At 45.3% G+C, this 24,507-nt stretch overlaps 1 protein-coding gene and 1 pseudogene across 1 annotated transcript in view; one reads left to right on the top strand and one right to left on the bottom strand.

Annotated features, from left to right (window-relative positions):
- LOC127206136 (protein DGCR6-like) lies at positions 1-5,809 on the bottom strand (annotated as a pseudogene).
- A 2,871-nt stretch (positions 5,810-8,680) lies between these two features.
- Positions 8,681-24,507, top strand: part of Hipk1 (homeodomain interacting protein kinase 1) — a 49,380-nt gene continuing 33,553 nt past the window's right edge. Inside the window, exons 1-3 of the mRNA XM_051165966.1 lie at positions 8,681-8,803; positions 16,105-16,262; positions 20,105-21,182. Of these exons, the coding sequence (XP_051021923.1) occupies positions 20,107-21,182 (1,076 nt within the window). The 5' untranslated portion in view covers positions 8,681-8,803; positions 16,105-16,262; positions 20,105-20,106. The remainder of the gene's footprint in view (positions 8,804-16,104; positions 16,263-20,104; positions 21,183-24,507) is intronic.

Raw genomic sequence — 24,507 nt, 5'->3', positions numbered from 1 at the left:
TCAGAAAGATCCCACACAGGCAAGCGAGCACAGCAGGGACCCGCCCCCCAACAAGGTTCGCAGGGCCGCCTGTCCCACTTAGCAGCCCCTCTGCTGTAGCTTCCTGGTGAGTTCCAATAAGTTCGTCTTTTTTCTTGTTGTTTTTTGGTTTTTCGAGACAGGATTTCTCTGTGTAGCCTTGGTTGGTCCAGACTTTGTAGACCAGGCTAGCCTCGAGCTCACAGAGATCCGCCCACCTCTGTCTCCCGAGTGCTGGGATTAAAGGCATACGCCACCCCGTCTGGCTCCCAGTAAGTAGGTTTATCTACAGTTGTCATGGTCATTTAGAAATCAGCTACCCATGCCTTCTCCAGTGTACTCTGCTAGTCAGCAATCTTCCGGTCCAGCTCCAAGACATCTTGAGGTCCTTTGCCTGTTGCTCCTACAGATCTGATGTTCCAAGGCCTCTGGCTCACGTGGCTGGGCTGCCTGGAGCAAGTTGTGGGACCGTCAGGACTGCTGGGCTTCCAGATGTTTCTGCCTCAGAGTCTGCCTAGGTGTTCTGCAGCCACAGTCGCTGGGTGTACAGGCTCTTTTCGGTGAGGTGCTGGATCTCCAGCAGCCCCTGCACAATTTCAAACACCGTGCCGTCGCGCAGCGCCAGGGCCAAGTTGCTGAGCGTGCTGTAGGTCAGGCACTGCTGAAAGGAGATGGGCAGCCCCCTTGACCGCCTGGTCCAGCTGATAGCCAGGCTGCAGCACTGATAGTAGCTTGTACTGCCGCTCCTGCTGCTGGGCCTCATCCCTTGAGTCAGTCTCTTCGGGCGCCCCGGTGCACCCCACCCCTTTCCAGGCTACTTTTTTATTTTATTTTAAAACAAGATCTTGGGAAATGTGTCAGTTAGTTAAGAGCCTGACATGAAAACATGAAACCTGAGTTTAGAACCCCAGTACCCAAGCGTAGGTAGGATGCTCTTCCCAGAGCTGCTGGCAAGGCTCAGACACACAGAGCCCCAAGGCATGCTGACTACTCAGTCTAGTTCTAGGTTCAGTGGAAAACCCTGTCTCAAAAATAAGATGGCAAAAGCCGGGCGTGGTGACCCATACCTTTAATCCCAGCATTGTAGATTAACCTGCTGGGAGCCAGGAGTGCTGACATATGCCTTTAATCCCAGCACTCAGGAGGCAGAGGTAGGTGGATCTCTGTGAGTTCGAGGCTAGCCTGGTCTACAAATAGAGTCCAGACCAACCAAGGTTACACAAAGAAACTCTGTCTTGAAAAACCAAAAAATAAATAAAATGGCAAGAAATTAAGGAAAACACCTGACATCAACCTCTGGCCTCCATATATGTCTATACACAGGGACACACACAGTCTTGCCATGTGTCCCAGGCTAGCCCAGAATTTGTTGTCTTCTTTCTCAGGCAACTGTGTGCTGAGGTTACCGGTGGGAACTACCATACTTAGCCTCAAAATTCCCTTCCTATGGTTGTGTTATGGTTGTAAGTTGGATCTCCTGGAAGTGGAGTCTCACATTGCTGTGAGCTACCATGTGAATGCTGGAAACCAAAGCCCAGTCCTCTGCTGAGCCCTCTCTCCAACCCTCTGTAGAGGAATTTTAAATCAGGAAGTGGCTGCTCTGGCAAGAGATCACAGTAAAGGATTTTCTAGGTCTATGTGATCTGGCTGGAATACAGACAGGCCTTTAATCCCAGGAGACAGAAGCAAGCAGATCTCTGAGTTCAAGGCCAGCCTAGTATAGAGCAAGTCTCAGGTAAAGAAAAGCTTAGGTCCACGTGTGTGGTAGTACACACCTCTAATCCCAGCACTCAGGAGACAGAGGCACGCAGAGCTCTGAGATCTAGTCAGTTCTGTTCAGGCAGTTTGGTTGAGTCAGTGATTTGAGAGGCAGTGCAGTAGAGTTGAGTTCGTGGCAGTTCAGTTAGTGGAATTCAGAGGCAGTTTTACAGGAAAGTTCTATAGAGACAGGTTGAAGAAAGAAAAAACTAGGCACAGATAAAGGCAGAACGAGACAGAAAATGAGGAGCCGGAAGATGAAAACATTGGTAGAGCTAGTTTGAGGCCAGGCAGAGTAGTTCAGAGGCCGAGGGACATGCCAGCTTGAATCAGTCATCTTGGAGAAGGGTCTGAGTCAGAACAACTGAGTTGAACCAGCCAGCCAGAGTTCAGAAAGCACTAGAAAGGGTGAGCTTATTCAGTGGTAAGTCTCAGAGGCTGAAACATTCCAGGCCTGGATCAGATTGTACAGAGCCTAAAAGCTTCTAGGACTAGGCCTAGATTACAAGAGGCAGTAAATTTAGGCTTACAGTCATATCAGGCCAATAAAAGTTATTTTTACAGCCCTTTGTTTCCATCTGGATACAGTGTAGGCTCAATTTTCTCAACAACTACATTTTAATATGAACTTATTAAACAAGCCTACCTCCCTTACAACCCAACTAACCCAAACAATAGGAAAAGGAGATTAAAGAACACAATAATGAAACCTTAAGGATATTAGTTCCGAGGAACGATTCTCCTGGTGTGGTCAGCAGGAACTTAGCAAACCAGCAATCCCACCAAAGTTGCTGCTGGGACCTGGAGCAACCAGAACCTGATGCCTCAGCTGGAATCCAAAGCCTTGAAGTTTTGCCTGGAGCAGTTGATGAACAGCCAAAACAATCCCAAGTCCTCTCTCTCTCTCTCTAGCCTCTTGTTTTGGGGATATATATATAATCAGAGTCTCTACTGGGATGTTTTCAGCTGGCAACATCCAAGCTCCCCCACCAAGTGGTTCGACTTCTAAGTGGAAAAACACCCTGCTCTCTCACAAGTCTGTTCCCCATTCCACACTTGGGATCAACACAAAAACATGTCTATCTCTCCTATAATCCAGGATCTCACCATGTAGGCATGTCTCAGTCTCATGCTCCTCCTCCTTAGCCCCTGAGTGCTGGGATTGCAGGCTTGTCCTATAAGGGCCAACGTCAAGATCTTACACATTAAATGGCCTTCGACACTGCTGACAAATCTCACTGTTTCTCTAACAGTGTCCATTTCTCATTCTTTTACTTATTTATTTGTTGTTGTTGTTGTTGTTTTAGTTTTCTTGTTTTTTGTTTTTTAGAGACAGTTTCTCTGTGAAGCCTTGGCTATCCTGGAACTCTCTCTGTACACCAGGCTGGCCTTGAACTCACAGAGATCCACCTGCCTCTGCCTCCTGAGTGCTGGGATGAAAGGCGTGCACCACCATGCCCAGCTTTATTTATTGTTTTTTAGTCCAGGCATGGGGGTGTATGCCTTTCATCCCTGCACTCGGGAAACACAGATGGGAAAATCTCAATTCGAAGCCAGTCTGGACTACATATCCAGTTTAAGGGCAGCTAGGACTACATAGTGTGACCCTCTTTCAAAAAAAAGTAAATTAAGTATTTTATGTGTAAGTGTTTTACCAGCATGCATGTCTGTGTGTCACATATGTACTTGGTGCCTGATGGGAGGCAGTAGAGGGTATTGGATCCCCCTGGGACTGGAGTTACAGATGATTGTGAACTGCCATGTTGGTCTAGAAACTGACCCTGTGTCCTCTGCAAGAGCAACAAGTGCTTCTACCCACTGAGCCATCTCTCTCTAGTCCCAGAGTTCACTGGGTTGTTGTTGGTGGTGTTTTGTTTTCTTTTAGATGGGTCTTTATAACCCTTATTAGTCTCAAACTTTGTTACATAAACCAGGCCAGCTTCCAGCTCACAGAGATCACCCTGTGTGATCCTGTGTACATCCTGAGTGCCAGCATTAATCAGGTGAGAATTCAGTCCTTTCTCTTTTATTTCCCTTCTCACCACACTGCCAGCAAATCCTGTGAACTTGACCTGGACACGACCCTAAATCTTACTGCTTTTCACCACTTCACCTCCTGGGCCCTTGAAGAAACCTATGTGTCTTCTTTGAGCCACCACAGTCCTCCTGAGCATTCTCCTGCTTCCACGCTTGCTCCTCTCTGCTCCCCAAACACACAGCCCAGTGCCCGCAGCAAGGACGATACAGGTCAGATTACACTAGTTCTCTGTTTAAATCCTCCAGAGGCACTTACTCATAGGAGTCAAAGGTCCTTGAGCGCTTTGCATACCACCTTTACCTACTAACTTTGCGGTTACCCCGGTGTGGGAAGCGGCAAACACTTCTCTTGTTCCCTCTCCCTACAGTGTTCCACTTGGCACGTGGCTCCCTCAACTCCCTCAAGGTTTTATTGCCCAGCAAGGTTTTCCTTGGTTACTGTTTTAGTTTAGCTATGACACACACAACCCTAGCCATGTTTTGAAGGTTTGGTTCCCGCCTTGGATGTTGGATCATGAAAAGATGCTAACTTCATCCATTAATGAGTTCATAGCTGAATGGGCTGTTAGGAGATGGAGCCTGCTGGGAGGAAGTGCCTAGGAAGGATTTATCTTCCTTCCTCTCTGTCTCTTGGCTTCATGTCTCCCATGAGGCAAGCAGCTTTGCTCTGCCATGGGCGCCCCACAGAAGCCCATGGTGATGGGCCAAGAAGCTGTGGACTGAGACCTCTGAAACCACAGCTCAAACTGTATCTTTTCCCTTTTCACATAGTTTAAGTTGAGTAGTTTGTCCTACCAGCGGAAGGCTGACACAGCTACCTTATTTAAAATTGCAACCACCTGCCTGTGTTCCCTAACCCCTCTCTTTTCCCTCCTCGTAGAACACTTACACTTTTGCAAAGTACAAGCCATAGCTTGGTTTCTTGTGTGCCCGTTTCTACTGGACTGCAAATGACAAGGCGTTTGGTTTTAGCTTGTTTGGTTCACTGCTGTGATCCTAGTGTGGAACGGAGAACAGGCTCATTTTTTTGTTTTGCTTTTGAGACAGGGTTTCTCTGCGTCGTCCTGGTTGTCCCGGAACTCATTTTGTAGACCAGGCTGGCCTTGAACTCAGAGAGCTGCCCACCTCTGCCTGGAGTGCTGAGATTACTCTTAACCTCTGAGCCATTCCTCTAGCCCACGATCACCTTAAGTCTTTTACCTGGCTGAGACTAGGATTCTTCAATGAGAAAAATATAATTTATTAGAGAGGACTTAATATTACTTTAGTTATTTTGAATGATGATAAAAATTTAATAGTACATATACAGAAAAATGCAGCTCTTGGTCTTTGAGTATCTGCATGTTAGCAGAGAGATCCGTAAGATATAATAAGGCGGAATGGCTGTTGTGTGCTCTCTGAGTTCCACCTACTTTGTTGGCTGTGGAGGGGGATAGCTTAAATGGAAGAGCTTCAGGCCAGGGATGTCCTCTCTCTTGATGCTATCATGCAGGGTACATCCTAGTTAAACCCAGTCTGAATTGGGCCAATTCACTTAATTCAGCATTGTAATATTCTGTATCATTTAAAAGAGCATCTAAATGCAGAAGGTTGATGAGAGGTTGCAGTCTTCTATTGTAAAGCTCTAGTCTCTATTTAACTAGAGACTTAAGACTCCTTTTTAATCAAAATATGACTGCAGCCGGGCGCGGTGGCCCATGCCTGTAATCCCAGCACTCAGGGAGGCAGAGGCAGACAGTTGCTATGAGTTCGAGGCCAGCCTGGTCTACAGAGCTAGTCCAGGACACCAAGGTTATACACATGGAGAAACCTTGCCTCGAAAACAAAACAAGCGCTGGGCTTATCGCCAGGTGCCAAGTCTGGCTGCACGTAACTTCTTACCTCCAGAACTGACTTCAGGCTCCGCCCTTCCAATTTCTAGCAGCCACAGCTCCTTTTCCAGCTGCTCTGCCCTTGTCTGGGGAGGGAATACTTCATCTGCCTCATCTCCAGCCATTCTCCGGTTCCAGACAGCTGGCTTCCTCACTACCGCTAATTACTGCTCTGATCAAGCCTCTCTACTCTTCAAAACCCAAGACTGCCTGCCTTCCCAATCAATCCCTATCCAGTTGGGGGAGCTGGACCAAAAGCTCCTGCAGTGCATAGATTGTGCCATTTCCGCCTTCATTTCTAGCAATGACCTGCACACAGGAAACAGTCTGTGGATCTGTTGAGTGGAAAGCAGACTTGTAGAGGCACTAAACTTTAAAGCACTGCTGACTAAAACATGCTGCTAGGATACCTTCTCTGACTCCGTTATTCAAGTCATGTGTATTTGTGTGCGTTTTTCTTACTAGACTGAGAACTCTGGGAGGGAAGAGGCTGGATCTTGCTCATCTTTCATCTGAACCAGTGTGTATGAAGTGCCTGGCATAAGGAGCTTGTCGGGTGAATGAGCGAATGACATTAGCAAGGAAAAAAACCTCGACCTTTACAAGTTCCCGAGGACTGAGACAGATTGAGGAAATGAGTTAAGAACAGTGAAAATAGAGACTAATTATTGTAACAAAGGTACAAATAAACAGGCAGAGGATGGTGCTGAATTAAATACAGGAGTCAGGCAGGAAAAGCTCTTGACAGGTAAAACTTGAGATGCTTTTAAAACACAAAAGGGACATAACTTGAGAGAGAAGATTAGGAGCCAGTCACAGAGCACTTCATGACTAAAGCCTGCTTGTTAAGCAGTATCTGTTCTACACCAGGCCTTGGGGTTCTGCCCTTTTCTTGGCTCCCTGCGAAGGCGTGCTCATTCATTCTTGTGTCTTGATATTTCCAAGACCAGCCCACTGTGAGGACTTTATGTTCTCTAAACAGCCAAGGAGGAAGTTTCTTTGAAAATAAGCAAAAGAGTCTGTCCTGTGGGACTGAACGTTTTTTGCTAACCCTGGCTCTCCAGGGAAATGAACTTCCCTGTTCCCAGTGTTAAGAGGAGAAACTCAAATGACTTTCCTTAAAAGGCATTGTAGGATATTTGAGGGGAAAAAAATTGTGAGGTGAAGATCCAAAGACATCAAGGATGGATGAGTGAGGTCTGAGAAATATAACTGGTAGAAAGGCGTCTCCGAGACCTGCTCCCTACTCAGAGAGTACAAGTGAACACCCATGGCAGTGGACAGTCGCTTTGGGGGTTCAGAACATGTTTGACTTTAGTACTTGTCAGACGGAACACATGAATTATTCTTTCCTTCTTCAGCTTCTTCTCTCTCTCTCTCTCTCTCTCTCTCTCTCTCTCTCTCTCTTTTTTTTTTTTTTTTTCCCTCTTAGGCAGGACCTCGCTGTATGGATCAAGCTGTCCTGGAACTCACAGAGATCCATCTACCTTTGCCTCCTGAGTCCTGGGATTTGTTTGTTTGGGTTTTTTGAGACAGGATTTCACCTTATCACTCAGACTGCATGGGAGCTCACTGTGTAGTCTAGGCTGGCCTGGAACTCCGTGATCCTCTTGCTGCATCTTCCAAGGTTTGGCCTTACAGTCATAAACTACCACGCCTGGCAGGGTTTCTCTGTGTAGCCTTGGCTGTCCTGGACTCACCTTGTAGACCAGGCTGGCCTTGAACTCACAGAGATCCGCCTGCCTCTGCCTTCCGAATGCTGGAATTAAAGGCGTGCACCACCACACCTGGCTTCTGGCAGTACTTTTAATGCTAATTTTTTCTCTATTTCTTTTCTTTTCTTTTTCCTTTAATTTCTTTCTTCTTCTTCTTCTTCTTTTTTTTGGGGGGGGGGCAAGGTTTCTCTGTGTAGCTTTGGCTGTATTGGACTCGCTTTGTAGACCAGGCTGACCTCGAACTCACAGCAAGTAGCCTGCATCTGCCTCTTAAGTGCTGGGATTGAAGGCGTGGGCCACCCGGCTTCAGCCTTTTTTGTTGTTATGTTTGTTTGGTTTCTTCCAATACAAGGCTTCTTTGTGTACACAGCAGAAGGCATATCTTAGGTCCCTCAGAATCTCTTGAGGTTGAGTTGGTAACTGTCTACAAAGATAACCTAATTTCAGGGTCCATTTTCTTAAGAGCATTGTGTCCAACGCGCTGTTTGTGAACCCTCCGCCTTTCTACTCTCTGTTGAGCTAAGTTATTGTTTATTGCATGCATTGAGGAGCTGAGCTCAAAGTAGTTTTCTTTTTCTCCTAACAGATTCTGCAATGGGAGGGCTTTAGTATAGGGAGGCATCCAAACCCCTTCCGCTGCCATACAGCCTCTACACGGCAGCGAGCAATTGTATAAACTACCGGGCTTCCCAGGTAGTTTAAGTCTCCCCGCGCTGCCCAATTGCTAGGATGCGGTTAGAAGGGGAGTGGGGTGGGGGGAAAATCACACTGGTTTGGGGGTGATGTCACACTGGCTGAGATGACATCTAATAGCGGGAAACCCGACCGCCACCAAACTCCGGTAAACCACCTCTCGGAGACTGCTGTGCGGAGGGGTCGGGGAATCCGATCCCCACCCACGCCGTCCACACTGGCTCCCCACGGAGGCCCACCCACACCCGCGGCCAGACGCAAGATGCAGTGATCTCAGCCCTCCCGCTCCTCCGCACTTCCGCCTCAGTAGGTGTCATGGCGCTAGGTGGCTGAATGGTTCCGGCGAGGCGGGGCCGGCCGGATGAAGGCGGGCGTTCGGGGCTCTACTCGTCGGGTCTGGTGACAACGGCGGCTGCGGAGCGAAGGGCCGGGCTGTGGCCCCGGACGGCAGCGGGAGGCCGAGGCGGGAGCGCGCGGCGTTGAGGCGGCGGCGGCGGCGGCGGGAAGGGGCCGGGCGGCGGGGCAGGCGGGAGGCTGGCGAGGCTCCGGCCGCGGGACGGGCGCGGGGACGGCTCCGGGGGGCGGGGGCCGGGGCCGGGGCCGGCTCGTGCGGGGGGTATGATGACCCGGCGGCGGGGCCCCGGATCGCGTCTCCTCCGCCGCCTCCTCGCGGCGGCCCCGGCTCGCGGCTGAGAACCACACACACCGGCGGTGAGTCAGGTCGGGCGTAGGGGCTGGGGGCCCCGGGCGCCCTGGGATCGGCGCCCCGGGTTGGGGCCGAGCGAGCCGCGGACCCCTGTGGGTGGCCGGCTTGAGCGGGGCGCCTCTCCTGGGCAGGCCCCGCGCGGCCCTGGACGCGGTGTCCGGCTGCCTGGCGGCGAGCGGCGGGACGCGACTGAGTGGCGGGGGGTGGGTGGGTGGGTGGGGGGTGGGGGAGAAGTGGGCAACTCCCCCTGCCTCCCGCCGCTTCCCTCCCTGGTGTGCGGTTGTCCTCAGGTGACAGGGCCCCGTCTGGAGTCCTCTCCCCACCGTACGGGTCCCCACCCCAACCCCGGGCTGCGGTGGCAGGTTGTCTGTATAAAAGCTTGTGTGCGTGTGTGCATGTCACCCCACTGCCTGTCGCTGTAGTTCGGGCTTATTTGTGCCTCTAGGAACCGGGAAATCGCGTCCAGAGAAAATCCGTAGTGGTCGGGTTGCTTTGGAAGCTTTTTCTTATCTCTTCGCTCATGTTCTGTAATCTTCAGAGTTCGTAATTTGTGATGATGGTGAGGCTATGTGGGGACCAGCCCACCTATATGTTTGTCTTTGCAAGGCAAAGCTGGAGATCTTTTTCAAAGGGAAACTTTTGCAGCCCGTCGTTACTTTCACAGTCAAAACCAATAAAACCCCAAAAACATTAAAGGGAAAGGTGGGAAACACCCTAAAAACTCTTTCTCTGGGAGGGCCCACACTATAAACAGCTCCGTGGGGGAAGAGTCCCCTCTGTGCTTGGCAACCAAGAGACCTGAAACTTGGTCTCCAGGAGCGTTGGTCTAACCTCCAGTTTGTTGTGGTGACGAGCCATGAGCAATGGCCTGAGTGTTTATGCTGGGCGCGCTTTCTTTCCTGTTTGGGGATGGGTACTGGGACAGGAAGGGAGCAAACCAACCCCAAGCTCCAGTAAGTCTTTTTTTCTACACAACCCCCGACTCAGCTGTGGATACTCATTTTAAGATATCCGTTCTTGTCTATTTAGTGACACTTGGAGAATTCTCAGTAGTGTAGTGCAGCCACGTACTAGTTTTAACTGAGGACTCTGCAGCTCCTGTCCAGCCTGCCCTTCATCTTGTTTCTTAGTAACTGGTGAAAACAGCAGCTTGGCTTCTTACTGTAGGTGAAATGGGGTTAAATGAAGCGGCTGATGCCCTCAGCAAAACCTACAAATTTGCTCGTTTGTGTAAAACTATTTTTGATTCATGGTCTGTAGGATTTTTAATTTTAATTTTTTTAAATTTTTGTGTAAGATTATAGAGAATGAAAACCATGCCAGCTTTTTTTTTTTTTAACCTAATTATTGTTATCATCTGATTATTTTGGGTATTTGCATGAAGTTTTCTAAGGATTCGGTGTTTTGCAATATGATTAAGGCTTTAAGAAAAGTCTTCCGGCCAGGGAGGTGGTGGCCCACACCTTTAATCTCAGCAGAGGCAGGTGGATCTCTTGAGTTCAAGGCTAGGCTGTTCTACAGAGTGAGTTCCAGGACAGCCTGTTAGAGAAACGATGTCTTGGAGAACCACAGACAAACAAACAAAAAACAAAACAAAACAACAATAACAACAAAAACCCCACCAGAACTCTTCTTGGCTTGAAGGATATTTTGGTAACATATTTTGAGACTGAATTTGGAGGCTGCCAAAGCGGTAAAGCATCTGACAGAAATGGTGACTGAGCTCTGAAAAGATGTTGGCTCTGGCTGACAAGCACTTTGTGATAGCCTCCTGATCAGTTGCTCTCTGGACGTTGTATGTTACAGATTGCAGAGCAAGATGATTGGTAATGAGATTTAAAATCAAACCAGATCTTCCTCCTGAAAAAAAAAAAAAAAGTATGTCGAAGTTCACATTTCTCTGGAAAACAGAATTCTTTCCTTCTTTGTTTTTATAAGCACAGATCCATCAGTGGTTTGTTGGTAGAAGTCAGGGAGCCTAAGCTGCCTGGCACTTGGAACTTGTAACAGCTTGTTAGTTATGTCTTTTAATTGGCCCTTTTGTCATTTGAATAATTCTGTAAGCCTGAGCAGCCTGATCTGTGAACTGCCCTTTCTTGGACTGTGTGACAACAATATGTTTTTGTTACAGGCCTTTCCCCCTTACTACTTCCTCGCCAGTCAGATACATCATTTCCCTGAACTAACACTTACTTTGATTTTATTTTTGTTTCTTCTCTTTGTTTTAAAGAAGATGGGCAAAGCCTTGTTGACCTCACACCCCTGAGCTGAAGGGTTGGTGGGCTCTGCATCAGTGTCTCTGAAACTCCACGGTGCCTGCTGTGGGTCTATTTTTGGTTTTGAGTTTGTCTTCTATCTTTTTTTTTTTTTAGTTGTAAAAATTCAGCTAGTGCATGCATAATGTATTTCTGTAGTAGTACATACTTTGTTACATTTATTTATTTACTTATTTTATTTACCATGTGCATGCAGGAGAAGACAAAGTTAAGGAATTGGTTTTTTCCTCTCATGTGGGTCCAGGGAGCCAAACATTTTTTCAGGCTTAGCAGCAAGTGCCTTTACCCACTGAGCAAATTTTCTGGCCCTCTGGGGCCTTTTAGCATTTTTTCTTTTTTCTTTCTTTGTTTTTCTTTTTTCTTTCCCTTTTTGGGTGCCACATCACTTCAGTAGCCTTCTAAGGTTATTACATAAAACTCTATATTTCTTTAGATCCCCCCCCCCTCCCCGCCTTTGGCACCTGGTACCATGTTTTCTTTGTTGCTTAATGAAAAGGAGACCTGAAATTTTTGCCAGCATTTTGTTCATTAGCTCTGTGTAAAACTTATTTGGCTTTTTTGAGTTTCTTTTTTTTTTTTTTTTTTCCATTTTAGAATTAAGGGATTTTAGAAAGATTCCTCTTAAGTCTCTGTTAGCTGTAAAAGTCCAGCACTTTTTAAATTCCTTTTTCTACTTCTCCAGTCAAATACAGTTCCTTCCTCTACACAGTTACTCATGTTCCATGTCCCTTGCAGCCTGGCAGAAGTCACCTCATTCTTCTTGAAAGAGCCTCATCCTCCCTCCCATCTGCCAAGCCATTGTTAGCTCAAGCCCTGCTTCCTTTTGAGCTGAACAGGGCCCTCACTGGGTCTCAGTTGTTTTTTTATAGCGCTGTGTTGTTAATTTGACATCGCCCTTATGTTGGAAACTTTGTGCTATCATTTTCTCTATTTCAAACTTTATAAACCTTGTTGACTATCTTGTACACATAGTAAAATAATAACCTTTTCCTAACACCTACATTTCTTTTCTTCTATTGCTGCAGATTTACTATGCAGAACCAGTCTAAGCAGGTATTGAAACTTGGGAAAACGCCCTACCTAGCAGGAAAGCATCCTTTAGCCATTTTACCAAAGCATCAGAGCATTTTTCAAATGGCTGAAGATACACAAAATAGATGCTCTCCTGGCAGCTGACACCACCTCGCCACACCCTGTTTTTGCAATATTAGTTGGGAAACCTGTTTGTCACACACAGCCCCATCTGAAGAGGCACTGCAGAGAGGTGGCAACCTTTGATTCAAATGCTATGCTCTAGGGTTTCTAGCTTAGTTTGTTGCTTCTATGTTACTATGCTTAGAAAACTAATATGTTATTACAGACAAAAGACTATAATTTCTATCATAAGACGCATTTTTCTAATTCAGTCAGAATCATGTCTGAGTTCCTATCATTTATGTATGGGGCAGTAGTGTGATCTCTTTATATTCAGTCATGCTAGGAAGTAGTTGGCACATACTGCATGTCAGCGTTATGATGGATGCCAGTGATGGCAGGAAAGAAAGAAGAAAATAACTAGAATGTCTTACTACCCTGACATTAAGGATCATCCTTACAGAATTTAAACACACACACACACACACACACACACACACACACACACACACACAGAGTCAGGGGACAGCTCTCTTCTACTGTGCTTTGGGGTTAGTCTCAGGTGGTGAGGCTTGTGCATTTACTCAACTATCTCACTGAACCAGAAGTTAACATTAAAATATTTTCTTTTTGAGATTAATTTGTATGTATCAGTGTTTTACTTGCCTGTGTATGTGTGCCGTGTGTATACTTGGTGCCTGAGGAGATGCCAGGTTCCCCTCAGCTGGAGGGCTGTGAGCCCCCATGTGAGAGCTGGGAACTGAGCCTGAACCTGGCCTTCAACAAGTGAGCCAGCCATGGCGCCGACTTTCTAACCTCTACCCACAAGCCCCAGAAGTTAACTTTTAAATAAATAAGTCTAAATGGGGGACACTTAAAATCCAGAGTGGCCCACAAGTTCTGGGAATTACCTCTACCCGCCTCTTCGAGCCCTACATCTGCTTTCTCCTTTCTTCCAGTCTGTATACACAGAACATTCCTATCTGTGTCCTAACTTCTTCCGTCATTTAGAGCTCAGTTTAAATGGGAACATCATACAAGGGTTTCTCTGACCACCGTCTCTATTATATATTAGATTGTGTTTTCTTCATAGCTAATCACTAGTTGCATTCCCCACCCCACCCCCTCCCCCCACCTTGGGGGAGCGCTACAACAAACTATGCCCAGTTAAATGTAAACTCAGAGAGATAAAAGACCATATCTATCTTGAATACTATTGTGTCTCTTTGTGTTTAGAACAGTTCCTGGCAGACAGACACCAGGTCCTCAATATATGTTTGTTAAGGGACTAAATTAAATAAGTAACTGTAAAGAAAGTAGTGTGTGTTTTGGGAACCTTTATCAGGAGCCTGACGTACTATAAAGTAGCCCTAGGGAAGACTTCTGAGTATTTTTAAAAATAATTTATTTTCATTTATTTGCCTGCATGTATGTCTTGGTGATGGTGTCAGATCTTGCCTTGAAGTGACAATTGTGAGCTGCCATGTGGGTGCTGGTAATTGAACCCCAGTCTTCTGGAAGAACAGTCAGCGCTTTTAACTGCTGAGCCATCTCTCCAGCCCGACTTCTGAGTATTTTTGCCTGACTAAATAATCTAGTAGAAGTAAAGTTGTTTTATGTAGCGGCCCACCGTAAATGTTGTGTCAGAACAGAGGCCCAGGTTAGTCACGTGCCCACTGTGCTTAGCCACCAAAAAGGCCCATGCTTCCTCCATCTTGTTGCTCTGCATTGCCCAGATGCTGTCTCCAGGCACACGCTTGCGTCTCTGGAGGCCTCGTTCACGCATTGTTCTCCAGTAGTGGGAAGACTGCTCAGCAGAGTCTAGCCGTGTGCCTAAGGAAGGAGGAAGTAGATCTGGGTACAGGTCAACAGGCCCTACCACACTGACGTGAGACTTATGTGGGCCGAGGGCACTACGACACCAGGGAAAACAGGCTAAGAAGGGAAATGAAGTTTAGTTCAGAAAGAACACATTGTCTATGAAGGAACTCAGGCTGGAGAAGTCAAGGCCCACATAGTCTATGAAGCATTGAAACTTAAGAGAGTGCCCTGGGAAAAGAGATTAAAAAAAAAAAAAAATCTATAAAAGAAGCCATAGGTCAGACTTTTTATAAGGTCTGCTTAAAAAAAAAATTGGACTTTTAGGCTTTATCCTGAAGGCTTAAGTGGGGCGGGGGGGGGGGGGGGCAGATGTATATTGCTTTTCCAGATGTGTGTTTTTAAAGCAGGCTAGGAAGTGAAGAAGGAGTTGGAAAACTGCGTGTGGACAGGGTGTGCTTGAGAGACCATTTAGGTTGTTTAAGTACGTAGCTAAGAGTTTTAAGTAAGTAGTGCAGGAGGGCTGGAGAAAACTGAACGGAATAAAAGATACTTAGGTTTCTAACAAATCAACTTTCCTCCCAGATTTTGTATGTAGGTGGACACACCCCCGTATGCCCATGTGGAGACCTAATTGAGGCTGTGTGCCCTCCTCTTTCGGTAGCCACCTTATTTTTTGAGACAGGGTCTCTCATTTGCCAATTGCCCAGGGAGCTCCAGGGATGCACCACTGTCTGCCTCCTCACACCGGCATGCACCCCAGCACCTAATCTTCTCATGGGTGCTGGGGATCTGAACTCAGGTCCTCATGTGCACTTACTGAGCCCCTCCCCTTCCTGCTTCACGTCTACAAAACATGTTGTATTCTTGCACTGGGAAAATGGTTTAGTGGGTAAAGGTGCTTCGCTGCTCATGCCTGGCCTGGCCACTGGCATTTATCCTTGGAACCTATGTAAAGGTGGAAGGAGAAAACCTATTCCACAGAGTTGTTTTCTGACTTCTATACATTCCTCCCCGCCCGCGCCCCCCCCCCCCGCCCGTGGCATGTACAAACACCATTGCATCATGCACACACACATACACACACTAATAATAAAAATAAAACATGTTTTTTAACTTACTTGTCTAATGATGAGTGTATATGAGAGCGTATATTGGAGAATATAAACTTCTCTAGGTGACTGGGAGAAGAGCTCAATGTAAAGTATTGGCTGGTTTTAGATTATTTAGGTCATTACTTGGTAAATTGTGTCAGAGAAGAAAGAGGGCATTGAACAAAAGCAGCATGGATTTATTATAGGTAAAATGGGTGGGGGTGGGGGGGTTAGTGGAAGTTACATACACCTTTAATCCCAGCACTGGGGAGGCAGAGGCAAGGGGATCTCTGAGTTTGAGGCTGCCTTGGTCTACAGAGCAAGTCTCAAGACAACCAGGGCTACACCAAGAAACCCTGTCTTGAAAAAAGAGGACAAAAGTCTTTGAAAAAATGGTTATCTTGGCTGTGGTACCAAACCAGTCCACGCAGTGTTAAGATTTTAATTCTTTGAGGCAGGACCACCTCCCTATAGTAATTGCAGTGTGGAGTGCATGGCTGGGAGGAGAGATGCTCTCAAATGGCCGTGTCTGAAGGCCTTTCACCCCAGCATGGGGCGGTGCTCTTTGAGTAGTAAATACAAGTCCTAAGCAGTCTTTGGCTGTTAGTTCTGGTTTGGGATTATTGCAAGGAGCAAATTTGTCATTACTTCACATTAGTTAAGCCATTGGAAAGTGAACTTTGAAATGAAACAAGCTTTGTTTATTGCTGGTGTCAAGAGGTGAAACATTTCAGGAAGTCAGAAATAGCATTTATTTATCTGGAGCTATCTTCACGTGCAGTGAAAAGTTTTGTGATTTGTTTAACAGAGCATTCTATACAGTAAAATACCCAAGGTTGTTAGTTCTGCTCCATATTTTTGGTTGGGAAGTCTTGCCTAGGAAGAGAATTGATCCCCATTTGCAAAGGCAGATTTGTGCCCAGAATTGGCTTTTTAAAGTCTTATTTCAGAGTGGAATATAAATAACAGTGTTGGTTTTTCTAGGTCACTTTGGTTCTGTGTTTTCTTCTCACCTCGTTACTGAGGTCTGAGTGAGTGTCAGCCACACGAAGAGTCCTGGTGATAAAATGTGCACCTGTGAGGAAGGCTGGTGAAGTGCTGCTTGTTTTTTCCTCTTGCATGGATTAGGTTTGTTTTTCTGAGTAAGTTATATTCAAAATATCCTAGAACATATTTCTCTCCACTCCTTTCTCTCTCTCTCCTTCCTTCTTGATAATATTGAGTGAAAAATTTAATAGTTCCTATTTTGTTATAGGGTCAAAAGTTGGTAATAACATCACTTTAAAAATGTAGTATTTTAAAGTCTATATATCTAGGTTATGAACATTGCAAAGAAAAATTGGCCAAGAGTGGTGGTACATGCCTGTAAACCCTACTCTCAGAAGGTGGAGGAAGAACAGGAATTCAAGGTGTCCTCAGCTACATAGTGAATTTGAGGCTAACCTGGGCTCTTTAAAAATGGAAACAATAAGCCAGGTGTGGTGGCGCACTCCTTTAATCCAGATCTCTGTGAGTTCCAGGCCAGCCTGGTCTACAAAGAGAGTTCCAGAACAGCCAAAGCTATATGCAGAGAAACCTTGTATTGAACACCTTCCCCCTGCAAAAAACCAACAAAACAAAACAAAAAACCCAAAACCTAAAATAATAAACAAATGGGTATTTCATGAGTTCTTTCCAGTATTACTTTACAGTTTTGTTTTTGAGGTAGGGCATAAAGCCTAGGTTGGTCTCACACTGTAAAGAAGGGTGGCCTTGATCCTCCTGTCCTGCCTTTTCAAGTCCTAGGATTACAAGTATGTGCCACCATTGCCCAATGACCCTCTGTCCTTTTGTAGTTGCTGCAAACTGTAAATTGTATATTTAAAAAATTTCACTATTAGCTACTTACATATTGTGCTCCATGTTTTTTGGATGAGTTGTTAAATTTGTATTTTAATAGGAAAAACAACTTGAAAGATTGGCTTCCTCTTTTTAGGTTGGCTCAGTTTAATGATGGCAAGTAGTGCTTTGCATTTATTTTAATAGGCAAATTTTGTAAAGGAACTGCTTGGTTTCAGATTTTTCTTTTATTATATTTGGTTTTACATTGGTGATAGTAAGTAGGCCAAGATGCTTTCTATATTCATTGACCTTGTAAGTTGAAGTGCACTGGCCTTAGCTTTTAATTTGTGCTTTTTTTCTTTTTGAGGTTTATATAAATTACGGAAACTCTTGCTTAAAGTAAATCCATACCACATTTTAGAAATTGAAGGTTAAAGATACGTTTTTTCTTTGCAGCTGTCTCCAGGGCAGATAGCTCTAAGTTGTAATCAGGCTCAAAGAAGGGCACGCATTTGCTCCCTTCATCTTTCCTTTATATGCAGTGCCAGGGATCAAATCCAAGGCCCTGTCCATGCTGGGCAGGCACCACCTCAGTCCCGCTCCAGCCCCTACACAGTGCTTTTTGATGTTCTGTAACGTCCTTTGTCATGTTTCCTTCCTTTCTAATTGTATGTTTATTTTCTTATGCCTTGTAAAATTGTACTATGTGGGTTGTAGTGAAGACTTCACCTGTATCTTAAGAACCATGAAAGTAAAACAGAAGGACAGGTAAAGAAAACAAAACCAAAGCCAAGCATTTGAACACATTGCAGTTTATAGATGAGTGCTGGTGAGTTGTAGATAGCGAAGTTGGTAGGCGGGAGGCAAATACTGTGTTTATGTTACATTAATAGAATCTGGAAGGTCTAGGTGATAGAAGTGAAGACGAAAACAGATGGTATCCATCCTCATGGAATTATACTGTAGCTGGGGGTATGGCACTAGGCAATTTACAATTACAAGAGAGGAGCAGCAAATCCAGAGTGGAAGGGATGGCTGTGGGGGGGGTGTGTGTGTGGGTGAGAGAGATGTGGGGGGTGGGCAGAAGAGTTTTGTGTTAGGAGCCCGATCTTGAGAGAAACTGCAGTTGGTTTGCAGGAACTAAAGAGCTGGGTATGGTGGTGTGTGCCTGTAATCTCAGCCCTCAGGAGGCTGAGGCGGGAGGAGATGAATCAAAGTGGGGGAATGCTGTTTTGAAGATCTTTAACTTTTTGCCCAGAGTAATGGAAAACTTCTGGGAGGAGTGGGAGGAGTTAAGAGGATGGTTATATCTAGGTTGCTGGTTAAAAGCAAAGACGTCAGAGTTCAAGGTCCTCCTCAGCCACATAGCAAGCTTGAAGGCGGTTTGGACACTGAAGGTCCTGACTCAAAAACAGAATAACAAAACATAACCCCGACAGCAAATAAAAGCAAAGAATCCCCTGAGTGCAATTTTTTTTTTTTTTTTTTTTTTTTTTAAGACGGTTTCTCTGTGTGGTTTTGGCTATGCAGGACTTGCTTTGTAGACCTGAACTCACAGAGACCTGCCTGCCTCTGCTTCCCCAAGTGCTGGGATTACAGGTGTGCCCTATGTGCCTGGCACAAAAATTAATTATTTAAAAAAATTTTTTATGTACTTTGGTGTTTTGCCTGTATGTATGTCTATGTGAGAGTGTCAGATCTTGGAGTTTCAGGCAGTTGTGAGCCGCCATGTGGGATCTGGGTATTGAACCCGGGTCCTCTGGAAGAGCAGTTAGTACTCTTAAACTGCTGAGCCATCTCTCCAGCCCCCAGGCAGTTCTTAAGAGGCTGTGAACTAGCCTGGTGGAGGAGAATGGCTGGCTTGAACTACACTTAGGATATAAATGAGCCAAGTAGTAGTTTGTGAAGAAAGGGAGAAGAGTGAGTCCAGATAATGAGCTTGTGCCAGGAGCCAGCACTTTACCCGGGTTAGATGGCTGAAGTCTCAGTATAGCTGAACGAGGTGCCTGTGCTGTTACCATGATACAGATGAGGAAGCTGAGACCTGTTGCTCCCTGGTTTTTGGCTTTTGTCAGTGGGTGTTTGGTGCCATCCCATAATTGAGGTAGAAAATTGAGAGTGGAGTGGAGGCTTGTAAATTTAATTTTGGACCTACTGAATTTGAGGTGACTGTTTTATAATCAAATGGACATTTGAATAAGATTTGTAGATTTGGTGGGAGGGGTAGAAAGAGCAAGTGAGAGAGGGGTCTGGATTTGAGATAGAAATTCTTAGAGGTTTTTTGTTTTGTTTTTTTTGTTTTTTGTTTTTGCAAATGATACACTTGTTTATAATTACTGAAAAATGTAGGGTTAGGAAAGTGTTTACTGTAGAGCCACAAAGTCTCTGAAGGTCCTAATGGCGAGATAAGAGCAGATAAATATGAAAATATGAAGCGGTTTGCATTCTGTGCTAAATGGGCTTTATTCTTTAAAAAAAAAAAAAAGCTTTGAATTTAGTTTTGGCTTACTGAACTTGAAGGATCTGTGAGATATGCAGGACAGCTGGCCTGTCTCACTTCCTCTCCTCAGATATTTCGTCTTTACATTTCTCTCCTCTTTCTTTCTCCCCCTTTTTCTTTTTCTCTGACTTTGTCTCACTGTGTAGTCACACACATGATGTGCATATATGTGTCTGGATGTCCTGGTAAGACTGTGGAGGCCATAGAACACCTTGTGGGAGTCACCTGTCTCCTTCCACCGTGCGTGTCTAGGAAGGAAACTCGGGTAGTTGGGCTGGTCAGCAGTTGCTTATGCTGCTGTAGCCCTGAGCTGTCTCCCCTCCTAATACCGTCTAGTTCTAAGAGTTAACTCTGTAGAAAGTTTTCCTCTTGAGAAGATACCCTCTAGCCTTATCATCAGCCTGATTTCTTCCAGTCAGTGGCAGTCTTTTCCAGTGTTGAAGAGCAGAGCAGTGTTTTATGTTTGACTTGTACAGAGTAGTTAGCCTTCGCTTTGGTACAGTATGACACTGTATCTGGGAATGTCAGTTAAGAGAGAGTTAGCTTTTGAGAGAGGGGAAACAGTACAGTGGGTCTCATCAGCTACAAGTGTCTCATATGCGCTCTTGGTGAGCTCTGCATCTGGAGCCCTTGTGGTCTCACTCTTCCTTTCTTTCCATGTAGGTATGGCATCACAGCTGCAGGTGTTTTCCCCCCCATCAGTGTCGTCGAGTGCCTTCTGCAGTGCGAAGAAACTGAAAATAGAGCCCTCTGGCTGGGATGTTTCAGGACAGAGCAGCAACGACAAATACTATACCCACAGCAAAACCCTCCCAGCTACACAAGGGCAAGCCAGCTCCTCTCACCAGGTAGCAAATTTCAGTATTCCTGCTTACGACCAGGGCCTGCTCCTCCCAGCTCCTGCGGTGGAGCATATTGTGGTGACAGCTGCTGACAGCTCAGGCAGTGCCGCCACGGCAACCTTCCAAAGCAGCCAGGCCCTGACTCACAGCAGCAACGTCTCCTTGCTTGAGCCATATCAAAAATGTGGACTGAAAAGAAAAAGTGAGGAAGTGGACAGCAACGGCAGCGTGCAGATCATAGAAGAACACCCCCCTCTCATGCTGCAAAACAGAACTGTGGTGGGTGCTGCTGCCACGACCACCACTGTGACCACGAAGAGTAGTAGTTCTAGCGGAGAAGGGGACTACCAGCTGGTCCAGCATGAGATCCTTTGCTCCATGACCAACAGCTATGAAGTTTTGGAGTTCCTAGGCCGAGGGACGTTTGGGCAGGTGGCAAAGTGCTGGAAGCGGAGCACCAAGGAAATCGTGGCTATTAAGATCTTGAAGAACCACCCGTCCTATGCCAGACAAGGACAGATTGAAGTGAGCATCCTTTCCCGCCTCAGCAGCGAAAATGCTGATGAGTATAACTTTGTCCGTTCCTACGAGTGTTTTCAGCACAAGAATCATACTTGCCTTGTGTTTGAGATGTTGGAGCAGAACCTGTATGATTTTCTAAAGCAGAACAAGTTTAGCCCACTGCCACTCAAGTACATCAGGCCAATCCTGCAGCAGGTGGCCACAGCGCTGATGAAGCTCAAGAGCCTTGGCCTGATTCATGCTGACCTTAAACCTGAAAACATCATGCTGGTTGACCCAGTTCGCCAACCCTACCGAGTGAAGGTCATTGACTTTGGTTCTGCTAGCCATGTTTCCAAAGCTGTGTGTTCAACCTACCTGCAGTCACGCTACTACAGGCAAGTGCAAAATACTGGGGATCAGTCCTTGTGTTTAACATGCACAGCCCAGAATATTCTACCCTGGAGTCTGCTTGTTTCAGCAGGACTTGTCTCAGCTTCTTGCATGTATATGTGGCGTTCCTATAAGTGGCACGCTGTTCTTGCTGAACTCCTCGTTAGTTACCAAATACCTCACATTTAATTCTGAAGGCTTGTGCCGGTATCTAGTTCACCTTTGACTAGTGCACCTAACTTTCCTCACTTGAAGGACTGTGCAGAGAGGCTCAGTCGTGGCGGCTGTTTTCCTTAGCTCATACCTTGGCATGGAAAATGTCCTGAAATACCTTTAGGTTTAACCCTAGGAGCAGTTTATTCTGATTTTTTTTTTTAATGATAGCAAAAATCGTATTAGATGATTGCTGTGACCTTCTGTTTGAACATTCTCTACAAAATTTTAAACTTAATTATCCTAGGATAGCTGACCTAAATACATTAGTGATTTATATTTCTAGATTAGTACTTATAATATATTTTTAAAAATGTGTAACAGTACTTAAATGTTGGTACACACAATTTGGGGTATACTATAACCAAAGCTTTAAAATGTGCTTTTACTTCCAAGATCTATAATTTATCTAGTTATTAATCTTAAAGAATCTGATACCTAATTTAATATATATAAATTGAATATTGATTATACAAATATCAATCAAGAAATGAGCATGGGTTGGTGTGTGTAGCTCAGAGATACAAGGCTAGCCTAGCCTGCAGGAGCCTGAGTTTAATGCCCTCCACCCCCCAAAAAAATTTCCACCCCCCCAAAAAAAGACAACCACTTTTCTTTAGAGGAAGAGTCTTCTCTTTTTTTGAAGAAAGGTCTCGTTATGTAGCCTTGTCTGGCCTGGAGCTTGCTATGTAGACCAGGCTGGACTTGAACTCACAGCAGTCTGTCTGAGTATTAGGACTAGTAGATTTGCCATCTTTTTTCTTTAAAGTTTATTTTATGACTATGGGCGTTTTGTCAGTATGCATCTCTGTACCAAGAGTGTGCCTGGTGCCTGCAGAGGCTAGAACCAGTCCTCTGGAGTTTGACAGTTGTGAGCTGCCGTGTGGGTGCTGGGGATTGAACCTGGGTCCTCTGGAAGACCAGCTGGTCCTCTTAACCACCAAACCGTCTCGCCAGCTCCATCCCTAGATGTTAGGATTTATGATTTTGAAGTTAGTCTATTCTGTAGCACCCATCAGGATGCCATTCTTTCTTATGTTGAATAATGTTTCTATATACATTGCATTTTGTTCATCCATCTTTTAGTAGGCACTTGGGTTGTTCCCACTTTTAGACTTTTGAGAATGCTGCTGCTATGAACATTGCTGTACATGAAGCTAAGTTCTTATTTTCAAGCCTTTTAGCTGTAGAGCTTGAGTAGACTTGCTAGGTTCTAGGGAGTTGAATGTAGCTTTGAGAAGGTACTAGACTTTTCCACAGAGGCTGTGCTCTTTACATTCCTACCAGCAGTGCGTGAGAGTTCCAGTTTCTTTATGTTTCCTCCAGCATTTGTTATTTCTATGTATTTTAAAATAGCTATTATGATACATAATGATGTGGTGAGGGGGTACCATGGTGGGCTCATGCCAAGGTGTACCCCCTGAGATACTACTCCATGCAGCAGATCTGGTATAAGGAAGTTTACCGGGGGAGGGGAGGAGAGCCTGGAGGAGTAGAAGCAGTAAGTGAGTTATGAGGGCAGGGGAGATAAAGGGGCCACTAACAGAGAGGGAGCTGCAACAGAGGGAACACAGCTCCCTAGGTGGGGTGGGAGGGCTTTTATCCGGCAGCCACCTAGTGGTGGCAGATGATGACCACTTGGTGGCTGCAGGTGATGACTTAAGACATTGCTAGGTCCCTGAGGCAGGCTAGCAGAATGGCCTGCACACTATCAGTTATCTTTATGTGGAGTTTTGATTTACATTTTCCTAATTAGTGATACTGACATTTTTTTCAATGCTCTTATTATATACCTTACACTTTGTTTGGAGAGATATTTATTCAAGTTTATGCCCAAATTTTCAGTTGATTTTGCTAAGTTTTAGAAATTAAAAAAATACATTCTAGACATTAGCCGATATCATTTGAAAACATTTTGTCTCCTTTTATAGTTTTTTTGAACCTATTGCTAGTGTTTGATACACAGATGCTTGAACACAAATGCTTGATGAAGTCTGCCTTGTTGGTCTTCTTTTTTCTTGCTTATTCTTCAGGTGTCGTCCATCACAAATCCACCGTCTTGTAGACAAGTCTTAGACTGTTAGCTTTTGCATTTAGCCACTTAATTTTTTTTGTTTGTTTGTTTTTTGTTTTTTTTTGAGACAGGGTTTCTCTGTGTAGCCTTGGCTGTCCTGGACTCCCCATGTAGACGAGGCTGGCCTTGAACTCACAGTGATCCGCCTGCCTCTGCCTCTGCCTCTCGAGTGCTGAGATTAAAGGTGTGTGCCCCCACACCGGGCCTTAGCCACTTAATTTTGAGTTAATTTATTTTGGGGACAAGGTTTTGTTATATAACTGGTTGGCCTGGCACTCACTTGGTAGCTTAGGCTGGCTTTGAACCCAGCAGTTCTCTTTGCCTCAGACTCCTGAGTACTTGGATTGTAGGCATGGTCTACTGCACCTTGTTCAATTTTTGGGGTGTGTGCGGTGTGTGTGTGTGTTCTTTTTTAGACAGGGTTTCTCTGTGTGGCCTTGACTGTCCTGGACTCCCTTTGTAGACCAGACTGGCCTCAAACTCACAGATAACCACCTGCTTCTGCCTCCCTGAGTGCTGGGATTACAGGTATGCACCACTGCTCCCAGCTCCTTGTTCAATTTTTATTTTTTAAGATGATGGTCCACTTTAATTCTTTTGCATGCGACTATTTAGTTCACACAGTGACCATTGCTTTTCAAACTGTTCCCCCATTGAGTGGTCTTGGCACTGTTGTTAAGATCACTCAACCATATATTTAAGAGTTTATTTCTGGGTCCTCAATTCTATTGTTATCTCTGCATGTCTGTCTGTAGGATAGATTTTTCTATTTTTTTTCTTTCTAAAAAAAATCATAAGATTTAATAAAAATAACATTGACATTGCAAATTTCCTTGGGCAGTACAGTCTGAGATCTTGATGATAATCTTTTAGTCCATCCTCATTTTAAAAATCCTTATAGTTTTACAAAATTATGACCTGTTTTACTTGAAATGAGACAAAGGAACTCACAGAGCCTGTGGTTTCTGGTTTCATGCTACTCTGGGCAACCTAGGCTAATTTTGAGATTTTCACTTCAGTTTATTTATGACTTGGGAAATTTA

This window comes from Acomys russatus, chromosome 23 (genome assembly GCF_903995435.1).
Source record: "Acomys russatus chromosome 23, mAcoRus1.1, whole genome shotgun sequence".
NCBI lineage: Eukaryota > Metazoa > Chordata > Mammalia > Rodentia > Muridae > Acomys > Acomys russatus.
The sequence above is the reverse complement of the archived record's forward strand: the minus strand, read 5'-3'. Positions and strand labels throughout refer to the sequence as shown.